Source organism: Lasiodiplodia theobromae, assembly GCF_012971845.1.
Source record: "Lasiodiplodia theobromae strain AM2As chromosome Unknown scaffold_17, whole genome shotgun sequence".
NCBI classification, from domain to species: domain Eukaryota; kingdom Fungi; phylum Ascomycota; class Dothideomycetes; order Botryosphaeriales; family Botryosphaeriaceae; genus Lasiodiplodia; species Lasiodiplodia theobromae.
Genome location: NW_023336377.1, coordinates 73728 through 87498, shown reverse-complemented (window position 1 = coordinate 87498; position 13771 = coordinate 73728). Strand labels below are relative to the sequence as shown.

The 13771-nt window shown below is 50.0% G+C and overlaps 3 protein-coding genes across 3 annotated transcripts; all 3 read left to right on the top strand.

Moving 5' to 3' along the window:
• Nucleotides 1-1100: 1100 nt before the first annotated feature.
• Nucleotides 1101-2282, top strand: LTHEOB_5963 (uncharacterized protein; the record flags this gene model as incomplete). The annotated part of the gene is made up of 2 exons (XM_035515166.1): nucleotides 1101-2049; nucleotides 2101-2282. The coding sequence occupies 2 exons, from the start codon at nucleotides 1101-1103 to the stop codon at nucleotides 2280-2282; spliced, it is 1131 nt and encodes a 376-aa protein (XP_035373094.1).
• Nucleotides 2283-3384: 1102 nt separating this feature from the next.
• LTHEOB_5962 (uncharacterized protein) lies at nucleotides 3385-3805 on the top strand (the record flags this gene model as incomplete). Its single annotated transcript, XM_035515165.1, has 2 exons — nucleotides 3385-3673; nucleotides 3759-3805. The coding sequence occupies 2 exons, from the start codon at nucleotides 3385-3387 to the stop codon at nucleotides 3803-3805; spliced, it is 336 nt and encodes a 111-aa protein (XP_035373093.1).
• Nucleotides 3806-4360: 555 nt separating this feature from the next.
• On the top strand, nucleotides 4361-5275 carry LTHEOB_5961 (uncharacterized protein; the record flags this gene model as incomplete). Its single annotated transcript, XM_035515164.1, has 2 exons — nucleotides 4361-4380; nucleotides 4432-5275. The coding sequence occupies 2 exons, from the start codon at nucleotides 4361-4363 to the stop codon at nucleotides 5273-5275; spliced, it is 864 nt and encodes a 287-aa protein (XP_035373092.1).
• Nucleotides 5276-13771: the final 8496 nt, after the last annotated feature.

The following is a 13771-nucleotide window of genomic DNA, read 5'->3' as shown; positions in this document are numbered from 1 at the left end:
CCAATCGACACACAAGCCCCTGTCGTCCCTTGTTTAGCCTTGTTTACTGGCGCGGCTGTGAGGCACTGGGCGCCACGCTGAATCAACTGATCCGCCAAGACGAAAAGCAAATGATATGTGGCGCATCTTGAATATTGCTGCTTTATCAACGCCCAAATAATACAAATTCGATGATAGACATTATGAGCAAAATACAATAATTTGTCCTTCTATGGATATTTTAACATTAGGGTCAGAATGCGTGAACGATGGTGGTTAGGGACTGTAGTGAGATCTTTGCTGGCGCATAAGATCATCATGCGGGGGGTTCAGTGAGTTCAGCTCCTGTCTTAGATATTTAAATTCCCATTTATTGCCAAATCCTCCCAGCCCTCGCCGCGTCAAAGCCTGATCCCACGATTATTCGGCACAGCACGTCGTTATTGATAATTACAACCATGCCAGAAGACGAGTACCTACTCACCAGCGCTGACGAGACTATACACTCACAAGAGCATCAATGCAAGTCACTGAAAACCCCTTCAAGACGCTGGTCGATCATGAAAGCATGGTGGTATTTTCCCATTCATCTCCTTTGGTCTATTGCCACCTGTACAGTTGTACTGGGGCCGCCGCTCAATCAGCGCGCGTTCCCGGTGCGTGAGACAACTGGCTATCTGCTCACACAATCAGACGTGTCGACTATTCTCTCACTTAGTCTCAAGATTACCAGCATCATTTGTTCAGCTTTGCAGGGGATTCTAGCCTGGCGCTGCGCTTTTATCGCTCTTGAACGCAAAGGCATGACGTTCTCTCAGCTATCGACTCAAGTTTCTTACAAGATTGGACCAGTTGCTCCTCGGAGTAGATTTATCGCATACATATCCTTCGCTCTGATCTTGGCATGGCCCGCGCAGTTAGCCGCACCTGTTCTGTCCGGCGCAATTACATGGGTTCCTACGGACGGCCTGCAGTCACAACAGGGCAAACCTGTTGGGGTGACGACGCCTTTCGTGCCGGCAGAGGAACAGAGCAACTGGACACGCCTCCTCGTCTTCACACGTGGGCGATTTTCACCAATCAACCAAGTTTTGCGGGGAGTGGGAGCAACGATCGTCAACATGAACGCCGACGACTCGAGAGGAAAAAAGCTGTTGCAGACTCCTCGCAGATTCGTTCCCGAGCTCAGAGGTATCCCGGTCGGCAGTCTTCTCGAGAACATCACGATGCCTCAGCTGCGCATCTCCGAATTCGATTGGCTTGATACTCTGGAATCAGTACCCCAGGACGTCAGGAGTGCGGTACAGGAGGTTAAATCAGGCTGGTTCAACTATAGCAGACATGAAAGTCCTTTGTATAGCTTCCCCGGAGCAGTAACTCTAACACACCGAAACAACTTTTCCAGCATGCCTATGCATGCGCTCCCACAACCTCGAACGGTTCAAGCGCAAACCTTCGCTGCCATTTTCGTTTTCAAACACGACCCAGACAAGGATGGCCTTCCCAGCTGCTCGATTGACGTAAACGGCAGGCCCTCTGATCCACCAGTCCGCGAATACTTCCAAATGAAGCCATTCGAAGACAACAGGACGTACTGCATTGCCGTTGCAAAAATCACATTCAACGCTGGCGTCGTCTCGTGCAAGCATTCCGCACAGCTCGTCGCCGAATCGCTCGCCGAATGCCAGAACGACCAGCAGTCCGACCTCCTGGCCCCCGATCCCCTCGTCGAATTCGCTCTCGCACTGACCCCCGAGACCGTCATGCAAGTCAACATGATGAACACGACGGGGTGGAACTTTGAGAACGGAGCCGCGCACTACGTCCAGAACATCCTCAACGTCGCGTACCAAGGCGCCTGGAGCGCGACGGCGTACTTTACGAATAATGGCCCGGACACGCTGACCACCGTGGCCTACGAACGGATCCAGGCCGTCAGAGCAGAGGTCACAGCCTGGAGGGTCTGGCTATGGCTGGTTTTGAATGGGGTGCTGACGTTGACGGGGCTCGTGGTATACTACCTGCAGAGCCGGGTCGTTCGGCCTGTGGTGCAGGATCCTGTGCTCACTGGTAAAGTTTATCCTGTCATCGATGCGTCCATCTGCTGACACGGATATATAGCGGTGATGATGGATCCATCCAACATACTCAAGCAAGATCGTGACGGAATCTGCGACATTGACAACATCGGAGGCTCCGACAAGCACGGCAGGCTCCTTTCGCTCAGCTGTATGCCACGAGTTGGTGGCCAGTGGCGTCATGACATGCTGAACCTTCAACGCCGATCGACGGACAGGTCTTAGCTCACAGGGGCAGAAAACGGAGACGAGAACAACACTTCAGGTGGAAGTAGAACGAATATCGTCGCAGCTTGTGGATTTCCGGCAGCTGTGTCGTCGAATTTGCCGCCTTAGATGCGCCGATCGTTGGCACACAAGTGGCGCTCTCTTGCCAATCGCCCAACTACATCATAATACCGGGGCTTGCGAAGCTTGGCCCGCGACACAAGAGCTTGGCTGCAAAAGAGCGAGGCGTGCGCCGTTTTCCCCGCACCCCCGCAGACAGCCAAAACAGCCGCAGGGGCAGTGCAGCGTGAGATGGGAAACAACAACAGCGATGCGCGGAGATAGGACCGGGCTAGTATAATAGGTTGATGGTGTTTAATGTATCGCAATTGGTCTTTTTTTCTCATCACGATTATCTGGGTAGCATGGTGGCGGAGCAAATGCACACGCAATGGAGGCGTCGACGATGATTAACGTTCCTTCAGCTCCAATCAAAACGTACAGCCAGCGCTCGTATGCACATAATTCTCCATCAGCATTATCGCATCGATTATCAAGAGACGGCCGGAAGAAGAGTCTGCAGGTCATCATTTTTCACAAGAACGGAGCATGAACATACATACCCGATTACAGCTGAGGGGTGGAGAACAGCTGGCAGAACGACGGTCGTCCTACCGCCACCGTCCCACAAACCTCCCATCCCACCACCTCGCATGGCGGAAGTCTGGCCGCACGGCACAGGCAGCGGGGCGGGACGAGGACAAGACATCAGCGCCGCGGCTCGCCCCTTGGCCGGCCAATGAGCGTCGGTGTCGCGCCGGCGCGGCAGCCGTAAGCCAAGGGAGGCAGTGCGCTGCGCTGCACCGTTGCGTCGCGCGTTGTTCGGGCTGGAAGCATTAAAGAAGAGGGCGGATTAGTGGCCTGATCATTACTCCATCGTCGCATTATTGCGCTGCGTGCAACAAATAAGGCCCTGCCCTGCCCCTCCTCAGCTGTGCGCCGCAAGTGATTCTTTCGACCACACCCACCCCGCGCTGCTGCCAACTTTATGCGCTTCGCCAACACACACGACTACAAAATAAGCTGCAAACCAGCCAAACACTAAATCGGTCCCGCCACCATGGCCGGCTACTCGATCAAGCTCTCCAAAGAACTCAAAGAGTCGCTGGCGTCCGAGTTCGACAGCAACTGGGACTCCGATCGCGACGACCCCGTTGACGTCGATGTCGAGCCCCCGCCCCCGCACCCCGCCCAGCAGAACACAGCCACCCCGCGCGAAGGCGGCAGCCACGGTTCGGTGTCGAGCGAGTCGTCTGACGGCAAGGAGTTGGAGGAGCAGGAGAAGGACGTCGATGGGAAGGGGCGGTCGAAGTCGATTGGGAGCAGGTTGAAGAGGATTTTGAGTACCGGTACGTATCTCACGTGAGGGGGTGGGGATTGGCTGGTTGGTTGGTTGGTCGGTTGGAGGAATGCGGCTGATGGTGTGTCTTGCAGATGCGAAACTGCCGAAGCTTAGCGAAAGTAAGGATGAGGATAGGTGAAAGGGGCGTGGGGTATTGCGGGGTTATGCATGGGAGTTGGGTGTTTTCTTTTTTTTTTTTGTTCTTGGAGTTACTGGATGTAACGCTCGTTCAGAGACTGAAATGAATGAAAGATATTTTGTAACTACTGAGCATGAAAACTAGCCCCGCACCGAGTTTAAATCACGCCTAACTCCATCAAGTAAATAAAACAAGGATTGCTCTTTCGCTATCGCACGACCACATCACGACAGAATACGCGACGCGACGTGGATTTGAATCGCCTGGCTGGCGCTTGCACGGCGCGCTTAAGTCGCTGTATGGTTGGAATTAGGCGATTATGCGGACACTCGCACTAAGGTTCAATGTAAGGAGTGCAAGCTGAAACCTCGTGGCGCGCGGCTATTGGCCGGTCGTTGCCTAATCTACGGATTCTTGCAGTATTCTGCAGTCAATCGACCGATGGACTTCAATCATTTCAACATATGAAGCAGCAAACCCTTCCATGCAACTCTTGTTCTGCCATGCTTCCAGGCACCCCGCACCGCCGACCGTGAAAACGTATCCACCTCCAACATGTCCGCAATCAACTCAGAGTATACAAACTGTGATCGTTTTATCAAACTATATCTGACATCTTGTGCCAGAACTTTCCGCGCCGGGACATTCGACTTCTACATTGGCCCCGACGAGATTCAGTTCAGCTTGTACAGAAACCTTGTTTCTCGCTATTCCGAGCCCCTCGACCGGATGATGGCGAATGGAATGAAGGAGTCTCGAGAAGGCAAAGCGTTCTTGAAGGATGTCGATCCCGACACATTCTGTCGATTTGCGGAGTTCATCCACTCAGGCAACTACAGTGCTGCTGCTCCGGTCGAAGTGCCGTTAACACCTGAGGACGACGACATTCTCCCCGAGGAACCTACTTCACCACTGACTGATCATGAGCCGGAGCCCATCCCTGAGGACGTCCCTGAGCCAATACCTGTTGAGGAACCTATAGTTCAGGATGGATTTAGTTGGGGAGCGCATTGGTCCCAGAGAGGCAAGAAGAAAAAGAAGAAAACGAAGGTCCAGGTCACAGCGCCGCCGCCACCGCTGCCCTTTCCGGTTGATTCAGCACCCGGCCTGAACCAATTGCCGACCATGAGCTACGCTCAGACATTTACCTGCCACGTCTCCGTATACCACTTCGCCGAGTTCTACCTCGTTTTAGGGCTAAAAGAGCTGGCCAGACAGAAGCTTTCAGAGGCTTTGAACATCTTTGAGTGTTTTCCTGAACGCACTGGAGATATCTGTCACGTCGTGCGGGTGGTGTATAATCATGAAGATGGAAATACTCATCCGTCACCGCTGCATGAAATTGTATCAGACTATGCGACGAACAACTTCAAAGTGCTCACAGCATCGAGACGCTTCAATGATCTGCTCGCGGAAGGAGGATTGTTTCCGCCCGACGTCTGTAGGAAGGTAGCGCGTCTTCTGAATTGAGATTGGGTATGTCCTTCTTTTATTTTATTTGTAATACTATCAGAGTTACATCAAAGCTAAGCCTGTCGAGACAGGATCAATGGAGTGGAATCTTGTGTGCAGGTCAACTTCGACGTATCAGGAAGCGTGCGGGTGACGGATGTACTAGTAGATACAAAGCTACCGAGAATCACCGAAGAAAAGAGAAAGAAAACCAGAAAATAGATGAGAGCTTCGCAGGGCGATGACTTGGGGATTCCTGCTTGATTTATCCAAAGTTCGTGGAGCTATCAGCCAGCATCATCGTTGAAAATAAATGAGAGAATTATTGGTGCTGGTGGCCAGAACGCTGCCGCTCAAGTTCTAGCTCGTGCGCCAAATGATTGGGCTCTTTTGTTGATTTGGTAGCCTCGCGTAGGGCTGCGTGCCATTTGGCTGACGTGAGCAGCGCCAATATCTCCTATCGGTACGTGGGCGCAATCCTCCGGCACGCCCTCCGTTATGTCCTTTAGGCCTATCGCCTGCCTGAAGAGAATATTAGTAAAGCGTTATTTACAGTGATAAGCTTCTCAGCCAAAGATAAAGTACGACAATGGTTCAGTCACGTGTAGGAGGACGTGTCAGTGGACGTGCCCACAGTGCCGGAGGACACCCCGGAGGATCGCGCCCGCGCAGGAGATACGCGAAGTGTCATTGGTTCAGCTGCGCTTTAGGGCGCCTCTAGGGCTACCGAACATGGATAGATGCAGCTCAGCCTCATTGATCCCGGTGGGTCATTGGAATATTGGGGGTCGGGCCTTTGCCTATTAAAGGGCTCCAGCCTCCCCGTAACCGAGCGGCACTTGTGGTTTTCCCACTGGAGTGATCGTGGCACCCGAGCTTTTTCAAATTATTGACATACCAAGCAATCAATCCGATAAATGTAGGTGTACATACGCAAATTTGATGGAATTTGGTAAACTGATTACTTGGGCCGAGACCTCGACCACAAGCCTTTGACTAAGGACGACCTCGAGATTTCGGCGAGCCGACAGCCGACCAAACCAGGACTACAGAAAATAAATGTCTATAGCGCCTTCTTCAGTATCTGCTTCGCAATGGAGCGCCGCTTCCTCTGTTCCACTCCGTCCATTCAGCGATTGTTACGCTTACCAACCTATGGAAAATGATACCCTCCGCCTCCTTTACCTCTACCCACCTGGACAGTATAATGAGGTACAATGCAGGATGGACCATGTCAAATATTCGGAGAAGCCGATGTATGAAGCTTTATCATACGCCTGGGGCTCTCCAGAAAAGCCGAGTCTCATAGCAGTCGACGGGATATGGATGCGAGTGGGAAGAAATCTTTGGAATGCACTACGTGCACTACAACCACCGCCAGGACACTCACCTCGCTGCCTTTGGGTCGATGCGCTCTGCATTAACCAGGGAAATCAGGTGGAGACCTTCCGGGAGGTTCAGAAGATGGTACCAATATACGCCGGGGCCTCTCGCGTCATATGCTGGCTAGAAAATATGGCTTACGCTGAGGACATGGCCCCGATGCTGATTCATGCTGTCACGACATTTCTTGGTAAAGGAAACCCGTGGGACGCACAACAATCCGAAAAGTTTGTCGACTTCCTGTCCACGAATGACCTCACAAGTGCGGTATATGCCACTCGATATCTCTTTTCAGACACGCCATACTGGAAACGGGTATGGATACGCCAAGAACTAATTTGCGCTGCCACAATAGTCATACAATACGGCCGCCACACCATCAAGTGGGAGGATGCCGCTAAGACATGCGCAGCTATAGACTACATCCAAATGCAGGGCAAGCATGGCTCAAAATTGTGCTATGGAGATGTGGCAGACTTCAGGCATTTCAGATGGATTCACACCTCGCGCTGGCTGTTCTCCAGTGTCAAAGGTCCCGACTTGTTCCTCGAGCAGCTAGTCGCTTGTCGAAATGCAACGGCGACTGATCCGAGAGACAAGGTCTACGGCCTTTTCGGACTGTTCGGGATTGGTTCTGAAGCGGACAGTGGAAGGCTCACGGCAAACTACGCCTTTGGTCTGGTGGAGGTGTGCCTGCAAGCCTTCCAGTACTGCGTGTTTGACCGCACAGGAAAACCGAGAAGCGATCATTGTCTAGACATCCTCTGCAGCTGTCGAATGCAACCTCATGGGAACTCCGATATTCCAAGTTGGCTGCCTGACTGGTCGCAAGATGCCACGTCTGCACCGATTTCCCCCAAGCTACGGACTGGGATCTCAGCAAGCATGGGAAGGAGTGCCGAAATCGTAATGCATTCCGACTGCAAATTACTAAGGTGCAAGGGTATACACCTGAGCGCCATCAACCACATTGGCCGCTGTCTTAGGATCTCAGGCTTCGAAGGGTCAAAATCCGGACTCAAAACTCTTCAGAACTGGTGCGACATGACGTCTGTGAATTTGGGCCCAAACGAAGGCTGGCATCGGCTGCTCTCCATCCTCTGGTTGGGACACAGTTTGGAATCCTGCAACCCAGAGCACAGCTACATGAGACAGGCCATGTGGACTATTTGGAGACGAATCCGCACTTTCCCGTGGCTCTACTACCGTCGTCTGGCCGTATCCGATGATTCAAGGCTACTTTTGGTTCCTGAAGAGGCCCGGAAGGGAGATTGTATCTGCGTGATCTACGGATGCAGTATACCAATTCTTCTGCGAGGGTATGACAAGGAAACTTTTCAAGTTGTCGGAGACTGTTATGTTGAGGGCTACATGGATGGCGAAGCAATCCAAGCCCGTAATGAGGGAAAATTGAGAAGTTCGGAGTTTACATTGCGATAGTGAAAGCTGTCACTTTAATATTTAAGGTGATTTTCACGATTCAAGTTTTAAGACACGGGGGACATTCCTATTTTCGAATCTTTTTTAGCTCAGATTTTATAAAAGAAATGAATTGGGTGATGTCTTACACTGTAGATTCCAAATGAATATACATGATCTACCATAGTTTTAAGATCTGCATTTGGCAACAAATCTCTCATGAAGACATTAGACGGGAGTAGCTCATTTCAATCATCACACTTTCCTCAGTCATGGTCAAAATGATCCGTTTTCATAAGCACGCACGGCGCATGGGTCGCCACCCTAGGAAGCTGCCACTTAAATCCCCGGACAAGGCTGTTAATTCACTGAAGAAATAGAAGCTCAGTACCCTTAACGTCTGTACTAATGTTCTATCATTCCCTGTACAGTACAATAACGTCATCTTGAATCGTGTCGGTAGCTACTTGTCCGAAGGTTTCTCTATCGCTGTTTTGGATTTGCGGCCAGAATCGATCTCGCGGCCCGCCTTTCTCGATGCTCCCGCGCAAACCGCTTGAAAGGTCCGAATAGTAGCTTTTTTGTTTCAAGGTCCCTTGCACAATGCCATGGAAATAATCCTGATCGATCTTTGACCTTATCATCGAACCCGTATTCTTCAATCAGAAGCCGAATGACTTCAGGGCATTCATTCTTCGCAATACAGAACAAAGCTGTCCTTCCATCCTCGTCTCTCACCTCCAGGTCTATTCCTTCGGTCTTCAATAGTAGGTCTGCTGTCTCAATATCGCGAACATAGAATAGAGGCGTGCGATGTAAGAAGTCCTTCATGTTGACATCCCAACCTGACTGGATAAGGAGGCTTGCTGTCAGAACATCGTTGCACGCAATGGCTTTGTGGAGAATTGGATGGTCGATAGCTTTCGTATCAACCCCGCGGTCGGAGAGAAAGTATCGCAAAGATTCGAGGTTACCATTTGTGACTGCGTACCATAATGGTGTGCGCCCATTACGATCAGCTTGGTTTCGAGCTATTTGGGGGCCGTCAAGCAATAGTTTGACAGCTGTTGGGTTGTGCTGAGCAGCATACGACAACGGTGTGCGATCACTGCTGTCTGGTTCATTCCATCGATTGCTCTCATTGTCGAACTTCCATAAACGTTCGAAAGCATCGCTGTGGCTGCACTCGGCTGCGTAGGATACAGGACTACGGCCTTTTTTGTCTCTGATAAACGGATCAACGGCATTTGTGTTCAACAAGATCTGAGCAACATCGCCTGATCTGCGAGCACTATATGACAATGGAGTTCTGAGGCTGTTGTCCTGCTTGTCAAGTTCAGCGTTCGGTTTCTGAACAAGTTTAGCAACATCCTGTGGCCCCATCCACTCTGCCGCATATGACAACGCATTGCGTCCGGAATTATCTTCCAGATCTAAGGATAGATGCTCATTCTTCAAGAGCAGAGTGAACGTTTCCCTTTGTGACGCTTTTACTGCATGGAAAATTGGGGGTTCTCCACTCTTGTTGCGAGAGTTGATTTCGACACCCGGTATATTGATGAGAAGTTCCACAATTGCCGAATGCCCGTCTCGCGCAGCATGGGCTAATATTGAATCTCCTTTTGTATCTGTCTGGTTTGGATTGACTTTTTTTCCGTCAAGGAGCAATTGGACTGCTTGCCAAAGGGTTCTATTCAGAACGAAGTGTTGTGAACAGAACAAAGAATGAGAATTCCTCAACTCTAGACACCGCAGGAGTGGTGTGCTTCCGTCTTGATCTATCTCGTCGCATGCAATTGTGTTCTTTTTCAGAAGAGAAGAGAAGATCTCCAGTAAAAGCGAGTCCGACGCCGCATAATGCAGCGGCGTCTGATTCTGTTCATCCTTGCAATTGACATCAACCAGACCTGATTCCAAAAGCAGGGTAGTGGTTTTGATGTCTCCGGCCAAAATAGCTTCCATGAGAGGTGTACGACCTTTTTCGTCTCGGGTGTCCAAGGATTGGCCACAATTTGTGAGAATGCTTAGGATTGCATGTGATCTTGCGGCAACAAGCCAATGTAGCATGGTTTTGAAGCCACTGTAAATGCGACGTCGGTTGAAAAGATCGTCGGATTTCTTGGAGTATTTGCAAGAGCATTCCCGAAAAGGACTGGACCGTAGATCAATCGCCAACCTGTCCAGACGAGGAACTATAATCCCGACTGAACTCAAAAGTAGTTCCAGAAGAAAGTCTGGGAGACCATTGTCTATGAGAGAACATGTCATATGAGGTAGCCAGTTCTTTGTTGCGTAGTTCCCTAAAACCAGATGTGTTGCGGAGAACCCCACCTGTTTGAGCTTCTTCAAGTTCTCCTGGACTTCTTTTGATCGAAGAAACTTGATGCATACCGCAGCCATTTGAGCATTCGAAACGACTTTCAAGTGGACTGAGTCCTGTTTCGCGGGATTGAGAAAGCTAGGTATGCCACATCCTCTAGCTACCCGGAGAAGCCCATCTTTCATAAGATAGTCATGAACAGATTGATGGATAAAGCCGACTTTAATCTTATTGTGATGCGGAAGTGGAGGGTTTTGCTTCACTTCGACAAGACCACATGAAAGATGTTTCACCATTTCATGAACTTTGTCCTCGTTGAGTTGATAGTCGAAATGTTTTTCATATTCTTCCAGCGATGTGTAAGTTTGGCCACTGCTGAGTGCAAGAGCTTGTCGAAGCTCAAAGAGCTCAAGCGGTCTCCGGCAAAAGCATATCCATTGGAGGAGTTGAAATGTTTCAAGACTTGGATTCCCCAGAATTTGGGAATATAATGGTGCCAGTTCTGACGGTAGCGTTTCCACCGTCATCCGCAACGCACTTGCCTTTTTGCTGGCTGCTAAAGGCTTCAAGATCTGTTCGATGACGAGCATGACCCATTGAAAAACGCCATCAGCCTTCTCAATGATAAGTCCTTCTAGCTCTTTCAAATTCGGGTCTTCCGGCTCTTTGATACTCGATAAGCGCGAAACTGAAAGCTTCTCATGGACGACCTTGGCAATGTCGTCAGAGTTATTTTTTTCAACACAAATCTTAAGGCAATCGGGCGGAGTGATGTCGGGGAAATGTCGACTGGAAAAGCAAATTCGCATGCCGACATAGGTTCGACCGGTCGATGTCGTAGAAACCTTTGCATCCGCCGAGTGGCTGATCAGTGTTCCGAGGAAGTCCACCACATCTTTTGCAAGGCTCTCCCCTAATTCATCCAGAGCATCAACCAAAATGATGACGGGGCGACTCGCATGGTGGCTTTGCGTAGCGATACTCCTTAGAACTTCCATGAGCTCTTCATGACTCCATGCCCATCCTTTACGTGTCTCTTCCCGCTCCACAAATTTCTTTGTGAGGATAGACAGATGTTTGGGTTGTTGGGGGAGAATTTGATGTAACAAGGAGCGTAGAATTCCGAGTTTGGACCGTTCCATCTCATCGCCCTGTCCGTGGACAAAGAACGATGCAAGGATGTAATCATCGGAGCTTTTGTCGTCCATCAAGGTATTGGAGAGATATTTCATCATGGTTGACTTTCCAGCGCCGGGCTTTCCATTGATCCAAAGCAGCTGTCGGTGGGCGCTGAACCACTGCAAATAGGTCGGATGCCGAACAAGCCAGTCACAGGTGCCGTGGGCGGTGTAAACGTTTCCCTGTCGAGTGTCCTGTGTGGGGAAGGATAGGGATTTCAGGCAGTCTACATTCATAATCAGCCGCATGTTTTTTATGGTGTGCCACTATGACTAACCGTTTTCCGAATCGGATAATTTGCGAATGCAAACTAAAGAATATATTCAGCTAAGTAGACTTGGTGATCGACGACCAAATACACTAACCCTTAGCTTTCTCCGGAAAGCTCCTCAAGTGATCCAACACAGTACCATATGTCTCTTCGAATTTGTTCTCAAATTTCACCATTCCGGAATGCGTCGCTTTGACAGGATACCTTGTATCCTGTTTATCCTGCCATCTCTCCGTCGCAGAATGGCGACCCACTAAGATTTGTGGCGGTCCAGACATTGTCCAAATACCATTGGTCTACCAGACGTCAGACCCCCATACGTGTTTTGATTGTGAAAATGAACATACCTGAATTGCCGTGGGGGATTTTTCTGTCTCATAGAAACAGATGACTTTTGCATTTGAGAATTTCAATGAGGCAGTGAAATTGTTCGTTACGTGTCGGAGAACATCTGAGTTTTCGTTGAGGGTTTCGACTAGTTGTCGGTTTGGTTGATTGTTGACCATCGGGATCAATGACTCGATAGTCATTCCCTGGTTGGGGACACCAAAAAAAAGCAGTCCACGAATTGATTCCAAGTTGGTTCCGTCTGTGTTTTGCGTGGCGAACATCTTATTGAGAGTCTAAGGAAACTTTCGTTAGCTAGGGAAGTGTGAAGAAAAAAGAAAAGCAGATCCACGCACCTCTTTGATTACTATTCCGCCTAAAGAATGACCAATCAACACTATATTCCGTCTGGCGTTTGAATTCTGGAGTCTTCTTAGTTCTCGGGGTCACTTTGTAAACATTCACAAGATTCTTACCTCATTTTTTGAGACAACTTTGATAGCATGCTGGAGCCTCAGAGCGAGATCTCCAATGTTCTCGAATGATTTGCTCTCTTGCAATTCTGTACCATAGCCGAAGATGAAGATGCGTGCATGAGGAAGGTCCTTGGAAAGGCTATCTCGCAACCACATGTACGTACGACCTCTGCTTCTAGCTTTGAAAGTGCCAAAAGCATGACCGTTCAATCCAGGCACGGCAATCACGCTAAACCGTGAATGATTAGCAGTCGCCCAGCAGAGGCAAGCAGACTTTGCAATAAACTCACGTCAAAGTGCATTTGGCGTCGTCTGTTTCGTGCAGTGGCGTTAATCCAAAGAAGTTTGTGTCAAGGACCAAGTCTTCCCCTCTAGAATATGGCATCCACTCCGAAGGGTGGCTTGCGTGAGCTATTCCATTGGGCATCTCTGTGAGGTCGAGTGTGGCAATTTGACGTTCCGAATCAGATGGATCAGGCGAGATGGAACGAATATGGACCTGAGCTGCATCTGGCAGACGAAATTCGACTTTCACCTGCTCCTTCACACGACTACGATCCCATTCCTTATGGATACCCCTGAGTCTGAAAGTCTTGTTGGAGAAATTCGAGAACTCTTGAGGGATGTCTGCGGAAGCAGAATGGATGGGCGGCGGGCTTTTTACAGTGTATGCTGGCTTTTCAGCTGGCGGAAAGACCGTTTCTCGGCGTGAGGTCGCTTCGTTGTTTCCAGGAACTTCTAGAGCTGATTCAGCTAGGGCTGGGGATAGACAAGCTTTTGGAGAGGATGAGGGCGGGGGAGCCGGTTCTCCTTGGGCATTCTTTAGCCGCTTGCTGGGTCGCCCTTCTTCCCCTGACTGCGCAGAGCCCATGATTCATGAGTTTGTCGAGTGTTGACAGCGCTTTTTTTTTTTTGGGTGGGGAATTGCTGGAGGAAACATGCGAATCTGGTCGTTTGAGAGGATGGTTGGAAAATGTGGCGGAAAGAGAGTTTGGAGTGAGTGAGAAGGCTGCATGTGTTTTAGGCAGAGGCAGAACGGGGTCAGCCCCAAAGATATGCGACCAAAAATGGATTGTTCAGCTATTGGTTCCCATGACCTAGACCTAAGTGCCGATGCGTTGAAACATCTAGGGCTGTCT